The 14840-nt window shown below is 51.3% G+C and overlaps 7 protein-coding genes across 7 annotated transcripts; 4 read left to right on the top strand and 3 right to left on the bottom strand.

Moving 5' to 3' along the window:
* Positions 1-3475: 3475 nt before the first annotated feature.
* COCVIDRAFT_37248 (hypothetical protein) lies at positions 3476-5090 on the top strand (the record flags this gene model as incomplete). The annotated part of the gene is made up of 3 exons (XM_014701855.1): positions 3476-3685; positions 3731-3767; positions 3814-5090. The coding sequence occupies 3 exons, from the start codon at positions 3476-3478 to the stop codon at positions 5088-5090; spliced, it is 1524 nt and encodes a 507-aa protein (XP_014557341.1).
* A 658-nt stretch (positions 5091-5748) lies between these two features.
* Positions 5749-6414, top strand: COCVIDRAFT_15481 (hypothetical protein; the record flags this gene model as incomplete). The annotated part of the gene is made up of 1 exon (XM_014701765.1): positions 5749-6414. One exon carries the CDS (start codon positions 5749-5751, stop codon positions 6412-6414), a length of 666 nt encoding a protein of 221 aa, XP_014557251.1.
* A 404-nt stretch (positions 6415-6818) lies between these two features.
* Positions 6819-7010, bottom strand: COCVIDRAFT_97442 (hypothetical protein; the record flags this gene model as incomplete). The annotated part of the gene is made up of 1 exon (XM_014701854.1): positions 6819-7010. A coding segment is annotated over one exon (192 nt), but the record flags the coding sequence as incomplete, so codon positions are not given.
* Positions 7011-7072: 62 nt separating this feature from the next.
* On the bottom strand, positions 7073-8296 carry COCVIDRAFT_97523 (glycoside hydrolase family 16 protein; the record flags this gene model as incomplete). Its single annotated transcript, XM_014701853.1, has 1 exon — positions 7073-8296. The coding sequence occupies one exon, from the start codon at positions 8294-8296 to the stop codon at positions 7073-7075; it is 1224 nt and encodes a 407-aa protein (XP_014557339.1).
* Positions 8297-8830: 534 nt separating this feature from the next.
* On the bottom strand, positions 8831-10512 carry COCVIDRAFT_37246 (hypothetical protein; the record flags this gene model as incomplete). Its single annotated transcript, XM_014701852.1, has 3 exons — positions 8831-9195; positions 9289-9342; positions 9396-10512. 3 exons carry the CDS (start codon positions 10510-10512, stop codon positions 8831-8833), a joined length of 1536 nt encoding a protein of 511 aa, XP_014557338.1.
* An 896-nt stretch (positions 10513-11408) lies between these two features.
* COCVIDRAFT_97407 (hypothetical protein) lies at positions 11409-11801 on the top strand (the record flags this gene model as incomplete). Its single annotated transcript, XM_014701851.1, has 1 exon — positions 11409-11801. A coding segment is annotated over one exon (393 nt), but the record flags the coding sequence as incomplete, so codon positions are not given.
* Positions 11802-12814: 1013 nt separating this feature from the next.
* On the top strand, positions 12815-13934 carry COCVIDRAFT_37244 (carbohydrate esterase family 5 protein; the record flags this gene model as incomplete). Its single annotated transcript, XM_014701850.1, has 3 exons — positions 12815-13301; positions 13355-13739; positions 13853-13934. The coding sequence occupies 3 exons, from the start codon at positions 12815-12817 to the stop codon at positions 13932-13934; spliced, it is 954 nt and encodes a 317-aa protein (XP_014557336.1).
* Between the last annotated feature and the right edge of the window lie 906 nt (positions 13935-14840).

Below are 14840 nucleotides of genomic sequence, written 5' to 3'. Positions count from 1 at the left end.
ATAAAGCATACTCTTTATCTCACTATCTCGTTATCAAGCCTTTGACTTTTCTAAAGTTCCCTCGCTCAGCAAAACGCTTACGCGATGAGGATCCTCCGATTGTTAACTCTATCTTACTCTTTCGCTATCGTCTCCGGGGGTGGATACCAAGAATGTTTAGGCCGGATTTGGATGTTTCTGGCATATCAGATTAACGGTCTTAACCGCCCCGCCTTCCAAACTATTGGATTTAGATGCTTGAGCTGGGATATAAGCAAAAGTAGCTGTGTGGGTGGTTGGCGTTCATGTATAATACCTCCAGTTCGATGCTCATTTGATGAGTGGCAGAGGTTTCTCGGCAGAGCACCAGTATACAACGGATGGGCTGCATACCAACCTGATGGTAGAAGACTGGATATTCAACAGACCGCCAAAATCTGTTACAACCGGTTCATCACAAATTCCCTCGCTAATGACCCTATGGTTAGGGGGGAATAGTCCGTATCTAAAACATTCGCCAGTGTCTTTCAACCCTTCAAAGAAGCTAAAGGAGTTGTCGCGATTAAGCTCTACCAGTCTCCAAGCTCAGTAAGCTTGAAATACAGATGCGGAAGGTGAAGGAGTTAGAACTATGGCTGAGCTCGAGCGGGCCGATACTTAGGAGGATAGGAAGAAGGTTTCGGTAGATTACATCTCCGAACATATAGATAAAAGCTACGTTCGAGCTCTCTTTGACCTAGACAGACAATTCATCACTTTTGTCTGCTAGTTACTTTATCCAAGCTTAGCTACTCCTCCACGGAAGGATAAAGAGAAGACAGATAAGGTTAAAGAAGAATAGTATACTACTACGTATTGTGAATGACTATAGGCAGAATTCTATTGAGCGGAACCTGACTCTATCATGAGATGGAGCGTGATGATCTTTCCGGAGTCATAGCTTCGACAAACAAGACGGCATCAAGTAGAGTACACGGCTACCCACACATGTTAAGAACGTGTTCTTTTCCCTCTGTGCTACCATGATGCCTGCACAGCCGGAACTGTTACTATTGGCAGTTTTGGTATCGGGTTAGAAGAGCCTTCTCCGCATCCACTTCCCCTTTCCATCCGCTCAGGCGAAAACGAAACCTGTCACCGAGGTCCGCAGCCGGTTAACAATACTACATACTTGTATATGTAGTACTTTTCTTTTGCGCCCCGCAAGACTGTACTTTTGGCACTCGCACTCGGTCCACGCCGGGAAGGTTTCCGCTCGCCCCCGCGCTGCACGCCAGCCACCGATATCGATCGAATCCTTCAGTATGCGCAGATGGGGCGAGATGCATTGCCATCGTATAGCAGTCGTCACCTCCGTCTTGGGATGCGACGCTACGCATACTACTTCCCGCTGACATCGTAGTGATAGCCAGAGCGGAGTCTCGCCGCCGCCGCCGCCGCCGCCTCTTATACGACAAAGCAAAGTGTTGTGATTTCAATTCACTGTGAACCTGCGACACGTGCTAGGGGTCAGCAATGCTGCTATTAAAAAAAAAGCATACATTGTTTTTGCCCCGTAAACGGTTCCAGCAGCGGATGGCTACATCCGAAGCTTTGACGCATTTGCCCAGTTCATGTCGGCAGGCCGCTGTCAGCTGCACGCTAGTCAACGGCGCTCCGGCATGTTTCAGCAAAAGCAAACATGGACGCACAAGCCCATACCCTTTGCAAAAGTTCCTGCAGCACCAAGAGCCACACCTGACCCGACGATTCCAAGGCTTGCTTTGATGGCTGCCATCGAAACGTCATAAATTGTGTTATATATGTCAAAATGCTGGCCAGTCGACGCGTATTCTGCCTCTCCCGCTGGAATGCTAGCTATCCGGCCCTTCCAATCGTCTCACGTAGATGTGAACATCCTGGACTCTAACCTCTTTCTATACTCCAGATTGTGAAGAAGAAAAAAGGTCAGTCACCCATGTATGGGCCGCATGCAACACGCGGCTTCTTCCGATGGCAATAGTGTACACTCAAAGACAAAACTATCCACCAGTCCATTTCAACCTGCATCACTCCGTTCGGCAGAGTGCAGACATACTGATCAGGAAGCAAATCAATCACATCAGTAATCGCATGAATTCAATATTACTAAACATTCGAAACATCCTTTGCAACACGGCCGTCACTTTGACTTCGCCTCCCGCCCTCCCCCCACTTTCCCAACCCACGCCTCTCGCTTGTCAAGCCCACTGCAGCTAGGCCCCCGTCACAACGAACGCTGGGACGCCTGGACGTCTAGACGTAATTAACGGCAGCTTCTTTTTACTTTTTCTTGCTTCAGGTTTGCAAACCCGGCAAAAGAATTCCTTTCGTGGCAATCGCTGCGCAGGTTGCATCAGTCGGACTCGTACCTCTCTACAGTGCATAATCATACATGTACTCCAGCCCGTTCATTTCCGCCACTCTACCCAGAGAGTCGCATTTTGTGGGCCACGAGCTGTCACTGTGGCATCCGTCTTTTGGGGGTTCCCGATCTGGATGCAGGTGCATACATATAGACCGGCAACCGGGGATAAGAGATCTGGTATATCTATGTCCCGCGAACGGTGCAGTGACGCTTCCGGTCTGTGCAGCCCATACGCCCGCAATGGTTCGACCAACAGTTGATTTCATTCAGCGCTTGGCACTACCTCGGGCAAATCGTCGACCAGGACCACACTGGCGGGAGTGTCCGACTTCCGCCCTCTGGATCCATATCAGCCCCGCTTGCGCCGCTGCCGGCTTCCAAATCCTGACGTTTAATGAGTCTTTCCAAATTGAAAAGCTCTCAAACACGGTGCACTGACTCAAGACCCTCATGGGGAGAGAAACATGTAGATGACAGAGGCTATTCCAGTGCCTTTGCGGGTTGAGAACCTACATCCGTTTACCCAAACCACAGTGGAAATCTACTGTGTAAAAAGCAATAATGCGTCAGCAACTTCGACAAATGAAGAAAATCACGCCCGTTCATCTCCACTGTGGTCCTTGTTTTTTCACCGATCAATCGGTCGAGAAATCTCTTCGGCACGTTGAGCACATCCGTCTCGACGGGCATGTCAGAGGCCGGCGACAGATGGCATGCCCCTGTCGACTAGAAATTCTCATGCGAACCCGAGCCCTGAGCGATGTATAGCTTACATGGGATCTCCGCGTTACGGGCTAGTGTATGCAAGTGACTCCAAAGCTGGCAATTCTCTCAAGTACCGGTCATGCGGGATACTACCGTGGTGGATTATTCAATGGTCCTGTGCATTGGTTGGGCCCTTTATTTTCTTTTTTTGTAGTCTATCCACTTTTCCATAGCCCTAGTCAAGCTGTTACGACACCCCGTCCCTTACTTACTCAGAACGTCTTGGCTAGCCAAAGCCACCAGGCACATATGGGAGGCATGCCTTCACTGAAAAGAAAACGTCACTGACCTCTGCTACACCTCAAACATCTCAAACATAGCAGAGCATCTTTTCTTTCTTCCATAATGCCTGGTGGACTTCACCCTCCTCTGGAGGTCTCACAGAACTGGCCGGCCCCCAACTTTGTGAACCCAGAGCTGCGATCAGACGCTATCATCATACTGGCCTATATCCTGGGACCACTCAGTGTGTGCTTTTGTCTCGTCAGGCTATGGGTTAGGGTATACCACCAGAAGAGTGCAGGAGTGGACGATTGGCTGATGCTGGCATCTATAGTCGGTTCCATCCACCCTACGACTCTTCTATGCTGACAGTTGTAGCCACCTACAATTGCTTTGACAGCACTGTATCCCCTTGGTAAGTTGGATGTTCCCGTTAAAGAAAACCATCTAACACGTGTCAGCGACCAAGCAGGCTTTTGACAGACACATCTGGGATTTGGACATCTATTCCGACCCACGGCGCGCGGTCATTGCTAGAAAATACGTTTTGGCGACCGAGACTATCTTTTGCGTCGCTACTGGGTTGGTCAAGGTGTCTATCCTTCTATTCTATCGCAGACTGTCATCTCGTGTGGTATCACGGGGGTTTTTCTGGACAACCTGGGTTGCGATTGTATACATTGTTGCCTACAGTATCGCCCTGACGATTGCTCCTATTGTCGGCTGCCAACCGATAGAGGCGTTTTGGGAGCAGTTTGACCCCATCAAAAAGCTACAAGGGTACGAGTTCCATTGCTTTGATGAAGGTGCCGACGTCCTCGCCGCCAGCATCATCTCGGCGACGCAAGATCTTCTCACTGCTATCCTACCTACGTTTCTGTACTGGAACCTCCAGATTCCTCTACGACAGAAACTGGCATTGTTCGGCATCTTTGCCATGGGTTACGGCGTCGTTGCGCTGGGCGCGCTACGTGCGTACTACAGCTGGCACGCCTTTTATAACACATACGATATCACATGGGCCACGTACGACCTTTTCCTCACCTCTCTCCTCGAGCTACACATTGGCTCCTTATGCGCCAATGCGCCAGCCCTCAAAGTCTTCTTCAAGCATTTCTTCAAGGAGAAGCTCACGTCAAGATCACGAACCAAGACACCGGTAGACTCCAAAGACCGTGCTAGCCCAAACGGCTCATCGAGACCAAGCAAGTCTAGCTTATGGAGCAAGATAAGCTCGGTACTTGAGACCGGAAACGAAAGCGGGATGCGTAGTACAAGAGGATACCTTGACTCTCATGCCGGTATGACGGTAGACTCTCACGGCGGTGTACTTGTCCAAAAAGACATGCAGGTTCATCACTCACCAGCAAGTAGCGTACCTGAAAGTCCTGCTGAAAGACCTGTTTTATCGACGACCGATGACAACATTGTCGACCACTACTACGACGACATTGAACTTGGTCTCTACACCACACGCAATTCCGGTACATCAAGTGTATACTCGCCTAGGAGCTTTGACAATGACGCTCTCACTGCTATTCCACCGCTCCCTACATCACCAGCATTTGCTGCTCATGAGCCTTTGACAGCACAACCCGTTTCTCCCACCGTCGCGGAACCTCCTAAGAGTCCGGTACTTCCCGTACCGGCAGTAGAAAAAGCGACATTTCAGCGGGCTCCCACACCACTCCCATCACGAACCCTAAGCCATCATCGACCAAGCTGGCAGACTTGGTAATGACGACGCATGCAGCGCATGCCCCATTCTACGAATATGTATCATGTCACTAGCGCACTGTTATCCTCCTTCCTGTTCAAAACCTCATCTCTCACCGGGAGTTTTATGTCTACGAAACGCCGTCCATTGGGACTGGCCACCAGCACCGGTTGTTGTCGCAATGTGTTTTCTCGGTTGTATCAATCTAGGCTGGCTCTTTGGTTTTTCTCTCCCCATGGGGTGCCGCAGGTGGGCATTTGTTCCGTTTGGTTTTTTTTTCCTTTATCATTTTTTCCCGTTCTATACCAAATGTCCTGTCTCGCTCCTTTGCTCAAAAGCATTTGTTTGTTATGTAGCAATAATGAAAGTCATGTTATATCATTGAAGGGTCTTGTGTTATGATGCAGAATAACGCCGCTCTCTTCACCGTGAACTCTCTGGCCAAACGCAAAACAAGTGAGAGGGAACGCTTCTGACCATTTCAAAACAGGAAGGTGCGTATCTTGACAAGCCACGCCCTTTCAAAAGTCAAGTAACGACAATTTTTCCATCAAGAAGAGAAAGAGAAAAAAAAAACTCTTCGATGACTCATAGTAGTACAAACCCCCGAACACATGCCTCTAACCCAAACCCTCCCTTCCATCCTTCCCCAATCTAAACCGTCACCGCATCACCAACCATGCCCTCAACCACCCCATCCCTCTCCCAACCAACCCTCTACACCTCCTCCCTCATAAAATCCACCCCCACCCTCTCCGCCGCCCTAACTTCCCTCATAAACTCGGCCTTTTACCGTTCAGCATCCTCAGACCCGCGCTGGGACGCTACAGTCCCGCGCTTCGACTCTGCAGACGAGCTATGTGAGATGATAGGAGATGAGCGGAGTGTGGTCGCTGTTATATACTATTCTTCTGGTCGCTCGACTAGTACGCTTGATGATTTTGAAGGGAAAGAGGAGCAAGGGGAAATGGTAGCTTGTGCGGCGGCTATACCCTGGAAGGGTGGTTGGCACCGCGAAGGGGCTACTACTAGGGAAGGTGGTTGGGAGATTAAAACGGTGTGTGTGCATGAGAGGTTTGTTGGGCGCGGGCTTGCGAGTCAGTTGGTGGGGTTTCTGGGCGACTACTATCTGTGTACTACGCGTGCTTCTGGTACGGTGGAAGAAAGGGAGCAAAGAAAGGTGACGCTCTGGCTCCTCGTCGCCGACAATCTCAACGGCGCGTACTGGCGGCGCCGCGGCTGGAGCGAAGTCAGGCGCAGGACCGAAGGACCGGGGGTGTGGGGGTGTAAGGGGGAGTTTGACATGGTTGTTTTGAAGAGGGAGTTATGTGGCCCAGCAGTATAGAATGTTTTTTTTTGGTAGGTCATGGTTACTCGAGAATAGAAGTGTAGTAGTAGTATCTGACTCGCGACTACTACAGGTAATATGGAGAGAATACGCAAACTACAAGTTCCCCGTGCCTAGTAGATCTTCTCCCATCGCGCCATCCCGTCTCCCCCAAACCCCTTGATCACGCAAATAAGCAAAAGCCAACCACCAAGTCTCGCCCTTCCCCAGGGCTCTCTCTCTCTCTCTGCCGCCATGACCCACACGTTTCCAACCCGCCACGTTCCACATCGCCACGTGATATCGGCCGATCAATCGCGATCGTATTTCTTACTTTTACATTATGTGCAGATTGTGGCGGCTGTAGTTTGTATCAGCCTCTTCTGGGCCGAGACGGCTGCCGGGGAGGATTCGTGGGAAGATCAGTGGCGCGGGGGATCTGAGGGGAAAGAAGGAAAAAGGAAAAAGGAGGTGGACGGGTGGGGGGGAAGGAAGAAGGAAAAAAGAAGCGGGAGAGAAAAAAAAGATAGAAAAGGAAAATAGAAAAGAGATGAACCGAGGTAAAGATTATCAAAATCTCCAGATAGACTAGATAAGAAAAGAAAACACCCAGTGAATCGGAAAAAATACTACTTTCAAGATTGATTCTATGACGATGATAGGTAACACGCCACACTCACAACGCCTTCCCCTCAGGCGTACACCCCCAATCCCTCTCAAACGCATGCCACCCGCCTACGGGCTCCTCACACATCTTAAGATCACTAATCACAAAATCATAATACCCCTCAGCAGGCAACTTGCCCTGGTTAACCGTACCTCCCATAGCAATATTAATCAAAATCCTAAAATCCTCCATACGCCGCGTTCCCTCGGGTATACTCCCCTTCATGACCGGTCTGCCATCAATATACCAAATCATACGGCCTCTCCAACCAGGAATGCCTTCCTCTTCGATCCACGCGAAGCCGTAGGTATGCGGCTGGCGGGCGAGATCGGGTAGCGAGGTCTTGACGACACGGTGTTTCTGGGCGTCTTCGCCCGTGTAGGAGCCCCAGTGGAGACAGGAGTGGTTTTCTGTTTCGGCGTTCCAGCTCTCGGCGATGTCGATTTCGCCGTCCGTGGGCCATTTGAAGGGGTCGGCAGGGAGCATCCAGTAGGCGGGCCAGATGCCGGGGGCGGAGGGGGGAAGACAGGTTGCGGAGAGGTAGCCGCGCGGTCGGGAGAGGGTTTGGTGAGAGGTTAGGCGGGCAGAGGTCCATTTGTCGGGGCCGACCAGGGCGCGCACGATTAAGCGGTTGTCGTGGTGGAAAGAGTTTTCGGGACTGTCGGTATACATTTGCTTCTCATTGTTACCCCAGCCGTGGTCTCCGATCTCGTGGCGGAAGTTTTGTGACACGGGGGTGGACTTGTCGAAGGATGGCCTCCAGTATACTTTCTCGGTGTATGGTGGATGAATATTCTGTGGCGGCGGCGGTTGCGCAGATGGAGGGCGGTTCTGAGGTATAGGTGGAGGACTGCCAGGCTGTGGTGTGTGCGGCTTACTTCCCTGTGGGATAGGTGGTGGTGCAAAGGGTTGTTGCTGCGGAGGCGGCGAACCCCATTGCTGTTGTTGAGGGGCATTCCATTGCTGTTGCTGCGGAGGCGCACCCCATTGTTGGTTTTGCGGCGGATACTGTGGAGGGTACTGAGCGCCAGAGTACTGGCCCGGGTTTGGCGGCGGATAGCCCTGTTGAGCTTGAGGGTAGCCTTGAGGCGGTGGATAACCTTGCTGATGTTGTTGGCCTGGATAGCCCTGGCCAGGATAGCCTTGCTGGTGATGGCCGCCCGACGATGGACCCGTAAACTCGGAGAGCTTTGCCTTGCCCTTGGCTAGGAGTTTGTCAAATGCGCCCGACATTTTCAATTCGATGTGGTACGTTGGAGGATGGTAAGCTGTACAACAACTTTCTGCCGGAAGCCGAGCCGCTATGACGCAAGCACGTCACCCCACGTTGCCCCACCAGCCGACGTACCCGCACACGATAGTAACCTACATGTTATACACGTATCTTGGGTTGCCCTGCCCCAATTCGAGACCAGTGATACAAGGAGCCAGATAATGTTACGTCTTCATGCGTCGACCACCCGTCTTCTGTTCAATGACCAGCAAGACTCATTCTTAGTTCAGTCTTTACGTTGCTCCATGACTACTAGCGCAAAGGTATACCGTTCATATTTAAATGTCATCAGCAAGATCCATGCTGTGCGACCTCTGCTGCAGAAATCTGATCCCAAGATACAAAGCAAAGATTCCAATGAGGACAATAGTGATAACAAGAACTAAATCGTCTATTCGTCTATTCAAAACAACATGAAAATAAAATCGTCTCGCCAAGTCTCCCTCGCCAAACGACGAAGAAGGGCAAAGCACCCAAGTAGAATATATATACAACTACAAAATACTATTATCAGCACAAGTAAACGCCCCGTTGACCTTTGTCGTCGCAAACGTATTCATCAACGCATCAATACTAGCATACATGCCGGGTCCTACCATAAACAGCGTCACGCACATGATGAAGATGTTGAAAACGGCAGTTGCAATCTTCTTGCTGCTGGAGCGCCACTTGCCGTTCTTGTTGAGGTCGAACCAGAAGAGGACGGTGACACCCCAGGTAAACCAAGAGAGAAGCAAAGCGGCGGAGATATTGAGGAGGGAGCTGAAGACTGGGATCGCATTGGCGAGGATCCAGACGGTGATCCAGAAGAGGGATACGGAGAACACCCAGATGAACCAATCAGTCTTCTTGCCGACGTCTGTGATGGCAACAGGATTGCGGCGGCGGTTGGAGGTGTTGTCGTTGGAGGTGATATCGACAATGGTGCCTGTTTTGTTTTGCTTGGATTGGCGGGTGCTGACTTGGCGGACAAAGTAAATGTGGAGGTAGCGTGCTGCTGTCATACCTGAGGATATATGTCAGTAGGAAACATAATGTGGTTTCCGAGATGTTTCTTACCAAAAATAAGACCAGTGCCCAAGAGCCCCACGAAGATAACTCCGTACGAGGCTTTAGCCATGACGGGACGAAGCGAGCCGAGTGCGGGCGATGCGACTTGCTCTCCAGATAATGCGTACACAACTGCAGCAACAATGACGTAAATGGTAGTTGTCGCACACTTCTCGATAATGATAGCCTTGGGGTAATCGCGGGAGGGGTTCTCCATCTCCGCCAAGACTGTCGGAAATGCCTGGTTACCGCTAAAAGCAAATGCAATGTTGAGGAATGCAGAAACAGCTTGTGTAAAAGTCGGGCTACCGATGGCCTTGAGATTGAGCGCCGCTTCCGGGTTCCGTGGGCCTTGGACACCCAGAATGACCATGACCATGAGGACGGCGGCGAAGATAGAGAATGTGCAAGGCCACGAGGCCCATGATACAAAGCGCATGCTTCGAGGTACACACATGGCCCACATGACGACAGCCGCGACAACTGTGAAGGCAACCGTGCAAGTTGCGTGCTCGCTAATCGTGTTGAGACCGATGGAGATGGTGACGACAGCCGACGCGCTGATGAGCGCCATGTTGATGAGAAAGCCAATGGCAAACACAGCTTCGACCCAGGGCCCACCAAGGACGCGCCCATAGTCAACAATGTTCAGCATGTAAGGATATTTTCGCCAGTATTGAATCAGGTTGTAAGCAGTATACAGACTGAGCATACCCATACCAATAATGGCCACGATACCTGGGAAGAAACCAAGCGTGTTGAGTGCACTGGGTAATGACAGAATGCCAATTCCAATTTCGTTTGTCATGAAGATGATGACGGTTTGGGTCGTGTTCAGCTTCTTGGCTGGAGTATTGTTGGGAGAGATGCTGGCATTTCGGATATCTGCGACGTCGCCTAGGTTTGTGTCGTTTTGAGATGATGCGGAATCGAACTTTTCAGAGTCTGCTATGGTCTTATGTCGCAAAGGGTCTTCCGGATCGTGGGTCGGGTCTGCTGCAAGGGTGACTGTGGGTCGCTGGGCGGATATCGGGGGAGCATCAGTAGCTTTGGGCTTGTCGTCGACATCATGTGTTTGTTGCTTAGGAAGGTTGCCATGGGCAGACGCAAGAGGTTTCCCGTCCATGATTCAAGATGCAATCAAGCACTTACGCCTGCGTATACAGAGTTGGAGGAATGGGTCTAGTGAAAAGAAGTATGAAGGAATTGGCAAAGATTGAGGTTGAATTGATGACGCTGGAAAGATGTGAAGATGCGAAGAAGTTATGAATACAAGTAAAGAGCGAGATTAAAGGGTACGGCACAGTGTGGAGAGGCCCAAAGACTTGGTGAATTACGTACTACCAAGGACGGTAGCTTGTCGTAGCGCGTCGCGGAAAGGTTGCATCCCCAATCGGGACTGTGCGCCAATGGCCAGATAGTGAAAATAACAGGGTCTTTCTCACGCGTGGAGACTGGTGGTCCGTATATCCACTTAGGGCATGTGGGTCTCCCCAGAAGCCGTGCAAACGAAGCTTTTAGTAAGAGAATAGGTGCTTAGCATCGTGATTCGCAAGGTCAAATCGACCCGCACCTATTCGAAACACAGCACAACAATCCCATGCAGTCGACCCCATGGTCAAGAGGCGTGGTGATGCGGAGAAAGGGTCCCAGTGACGTCTGACGTTGATCTTCTTCGGGAGTGACCGCACTAGCGAGAGCCGCACACCATGATGCGCGCCGAAGCAGGCCGGCCTTGGTTCCCGAGGTTGGCCGTCGTCATGGTTTGGCTGGGCAAGAGCAGTACGCTGGTTGGTCGCCTTACGGGTTCAGTCTCATGCCAGAACGACATGCAAGACTCGAGACCGCGTACGAGAGGAGATGGCTTCGGGAATGCCAGGGGCACCAACAACTTCCGGTGCGCTATTTTCTTCCAGAATATGAAGCGAAGATGGGTCTGACAAGGACATATCCGATACTTGGGTGTTGCATTGGCCTTGAAGGCAAATTTTTACGCGATCAAACATTGGCGCAGGACAAAGGTGCATGTTTACCCAGTCAGAAGTGAGGCGTCTGAGTGCCAAGGACTTGTTAGTGAGGACTGGAAAGAGACAAACAGCGACCGCTGGCCTTAGGGTGGCCTCGCACCCGGTAACAGCCAACGTAGTGGGTGCCAAACGTGGTACTTTTGCGGGCACGCCGAGATTCTTTCCAGAGCTTGTTAACGGTGCTAGGCGAGGCAACGGCGCTGTATCAACAGGCATTGGTTTCTCCGTTTGGGATACCCCTCAAAATACCCGGATCTTGATGGAGAAGCCCAGCAGCAGTCGCGTGAGGGAGATATGGATCCACATTCGGAACAAAAGAATAGAGAGCTCTGGGTCCAAAAAAGCAACCCCTTATCGCTCTGGGGCAGGCACATTCAGGGACGTGTAGTACACGCTGTCTGCATCGTTAGCAAAGCGCGCGAATGAGCGTCCTAGGTACCAGTGTTGAGGTATCGCATAGGACGTATGTAGCATTTCTGTGGCGGGGTGGCATCCTGTCTCACAACTCCAATGGCTCTCGAGTGGCAACCGCAGGACATCAACCGAGATGAAAGGCCCTTTTTCCAAAACTAGAACCTATCAAGAGAGACGATCGCTGAAGAAGATGTATGCTGGATATCGAGATAGGAGCTGGCTAGCTGGGGGGGGGGGGGGGAGGAGTGTGGATGACAATTTCCTTGATAGCAATGGATGTGCAAGACGACAGAGGAGAGAAGGTTACGCGTTCACGTGAGTCAAGCGCCAAGACCCAGACTGCCGATTTCCCGACATCGCATGGGCGAAGCGCGCAGTCAAAGCCACACAAAGCCGGGCGCCATGGACAGATTGTACACAGTAAGCAGCGCCTATGCACGAGAGGGGCCGAATTGCCAGTTAAAGGCCTGCGTGTACCGGATTTGCTGAGCAGAGCAATGCGATTGTAGGCGCAGGCGTGGCTAGGGCCTCCTGGCTTGCGTCACTCCTCTCGCACCCGTTGTTCCGGATGGGAGACGCCAAGCCGCGCGGGCCCCCAATCGTCGTCATCGCCATCTCCCACTGGTAGACGGCAGACAGCAGACAACAGGCAGGAGGCAAGGCAGGCTGTCAAGGAGCAGCAAAGCTCGGCTACTCTCTGCTTGGCATATCAAAGCCCTCCCCCAGACTGACCACACGCGAAAAGACGAAACAGAGGCGAGCTGGAACCCGTCTCCACCTTCTCTTTCCTCCCTCCCGTCACCCGCTGCCGTTGTCCGCTCCGTCTTTTTTCCCATCGTTTGGATCGAGCGCGTATTGTTGATCGACTCAGCCTGTGGCCCCCATTTCTTTTTTTTGCGCTCTGTCCGTCGTCAATATCGTCTTACCATCCGCCATTTGCGCTATTGCTCCCCAGTCGCTCTTTACTCCTCTCCACATACACCCACAATGATACCCAGGACTGCCCTATCGGCGCTTCTCTACGCAAGCACCGCCTTCGCTGTGTGCACCAAGCTCGAAGACTGCCCCCAGTTTGAGTCTCTCAAGACGGACGAATGCCAGACCTTCCACCACTTCCTCGCACGCGGCTCTACCTCTCCTTACCCGGGCCACGTCATCGAGACGGTCGGCAAGGTCTGCAATGCTCTCAACACCAAGGAGAACCCAAAGGCCTGCGGCTATGAAGATGTCCAGTACTGGGCCATGAACGGTGGAGAGAAGTGGTGCATATCGTCGCACGAGGGTGCCATGAACGGCGCCGAGCAGATGAGAAACTACACCCAGAGGTGTCCAGACAGCCACCTGATTGTCATGGGTTTTAGTCAGGGGGGTAGTGTCATGCTCGATGTCCTTGGTGGCGGTGGTGGTCCTCTCTGGGGGTGCGAACAAAAGTCGAATCCGAGCATGAACATCACCAGTCCTCCGGGCTCAAAGAGTATGTATCGCCTGTACGATCTGCGTCTGCTCCATATGCTAATTCCTTTCCAGTCGCAGCTGCACTCGTCTTTGGCCCCACACGGCGCTCCGCGAACCAGTCTTACACCCACGGCGGCGGCGAAATCTCAGATGGCAGTGCTCCTCGATCAGCGGAAGAGCTTGCAGGCCTCCAGCCCTATGCCGATGCCGGTATCCTTCGCGAATACTGCCAGCCAGGCGATCCCATCTGCGCTCCTCACACCGATAATAAGGACATGTCCAAGCACTTGAGCTATTTCGAACTCTATAGCGACGAGGCAGCCGAATGGGTCATTGATCTCGCTAGGAAGGCCGAGTCTGGCGACAGGACATCGGATGCGAAGAGCATGCTGCACCAGACCATTTCGCATCCCATTGCGAATGTCTTCATCGTTATCTTCGTGCTGTTCCTCGTATAGTAAGTCAATCTCTCACTCAGTCACGATTATACCATAGATGCGCAATAGACATTTGGGACCATTGAAGACTTGATTTTTCGCCGATACATGCATGAATACTCATACTGCACAGTTTTGCCGTCAGGAAATTCGCTGTCTGGAAGACAACTCGCTCTCCTATATATTCACGTGTCGACACTACCGAATCTGTCTAAGCAAATACGAGCCGCATACCCGAGTCTTTGCGACAAGCATTATGCATACTTGGCAATTTAGATTGTGGCGCCCTGCACTGCCCACCTTGCCGGGATAGGTGGGCGAAGCGCCAGCTGCACCATGGATCAAGGAAAAAATAGATTCACAGCAAGGTAATTGGAAGAAGAAGGAAAGAATAATCAAGGGAGAAAGTTGGGGGGGCACACGCAAAAGCTTCATATTTTGTTGTAATTTGCTCAGCGCCTAGATACCCTTCACTGTAGCATACTGTATTCTCTTAGCATACTTTATAACCAGCCGACTGGATTCGGCCAACCAAGATATTGAATTTTGTCATGGGATTGTGTTCTGTCAGTTGGAAGCAATATGTGGAAGCATGCATTGCAATATCTATCAAATGTTGGGTTCAGTATCTCCAGCCCACTTCGCACTACGACCTGATGTGGTGATAGCGCCTTGGCATAAATGCTCACTACTCATACGCTCTGCATACTGTGTGCTGATAGGTCAATGCAATGTGACTGCGCCCGTATAGTTCTTTGCTTCTTTTTGGATGATATTGAGATGATCATGCAGAGAGGAGGGATGTGGAAGGAAAGGAAAGGAGAGGATAAGAGGGGCATGGGTACATGAATAAGGCCAAAAGTTTGTCATGACTTGCTTCTGGTACGACCAAGTATCTGGTATCACGTTTGTTGTGCTGCATGATTTACTTTTAACTCTATATCGCTTTACTCCGCGATCACTATGGTTCGATCACCCCGCTTCTTGTCACACTAATTTACCCTCGCAAAGCCCGTCGTGGGGAAAAGCAAGAATCTGGAGGCGATTCTTGAAAGTTTGTCTCTAAGTTTGTTCAGAGCAACAAAGCATTGGGGTACGGGGAAGATCAGCTCATGCACGAA

Source organism: Bipolaris victoriae, assembly GCF_000527765.1.
Source record: "Bipolaris victoriae FI3 unplaced genomic scaffold scaffold_36, whole genome shotgun sequence".
NCBI classification, from domain to species: Eukaryota; Fungi; Ascomycota; class Dothideomycetes; order Pleosporales; family Pleosporaceae; genus Bipolaris; species Bipolaris victoriae.
The sequence above is the reverse complement of the archived record's forward strand: the minus strand, read 5'-3'. Positions and strand labels throughout refer to the sequence as shown.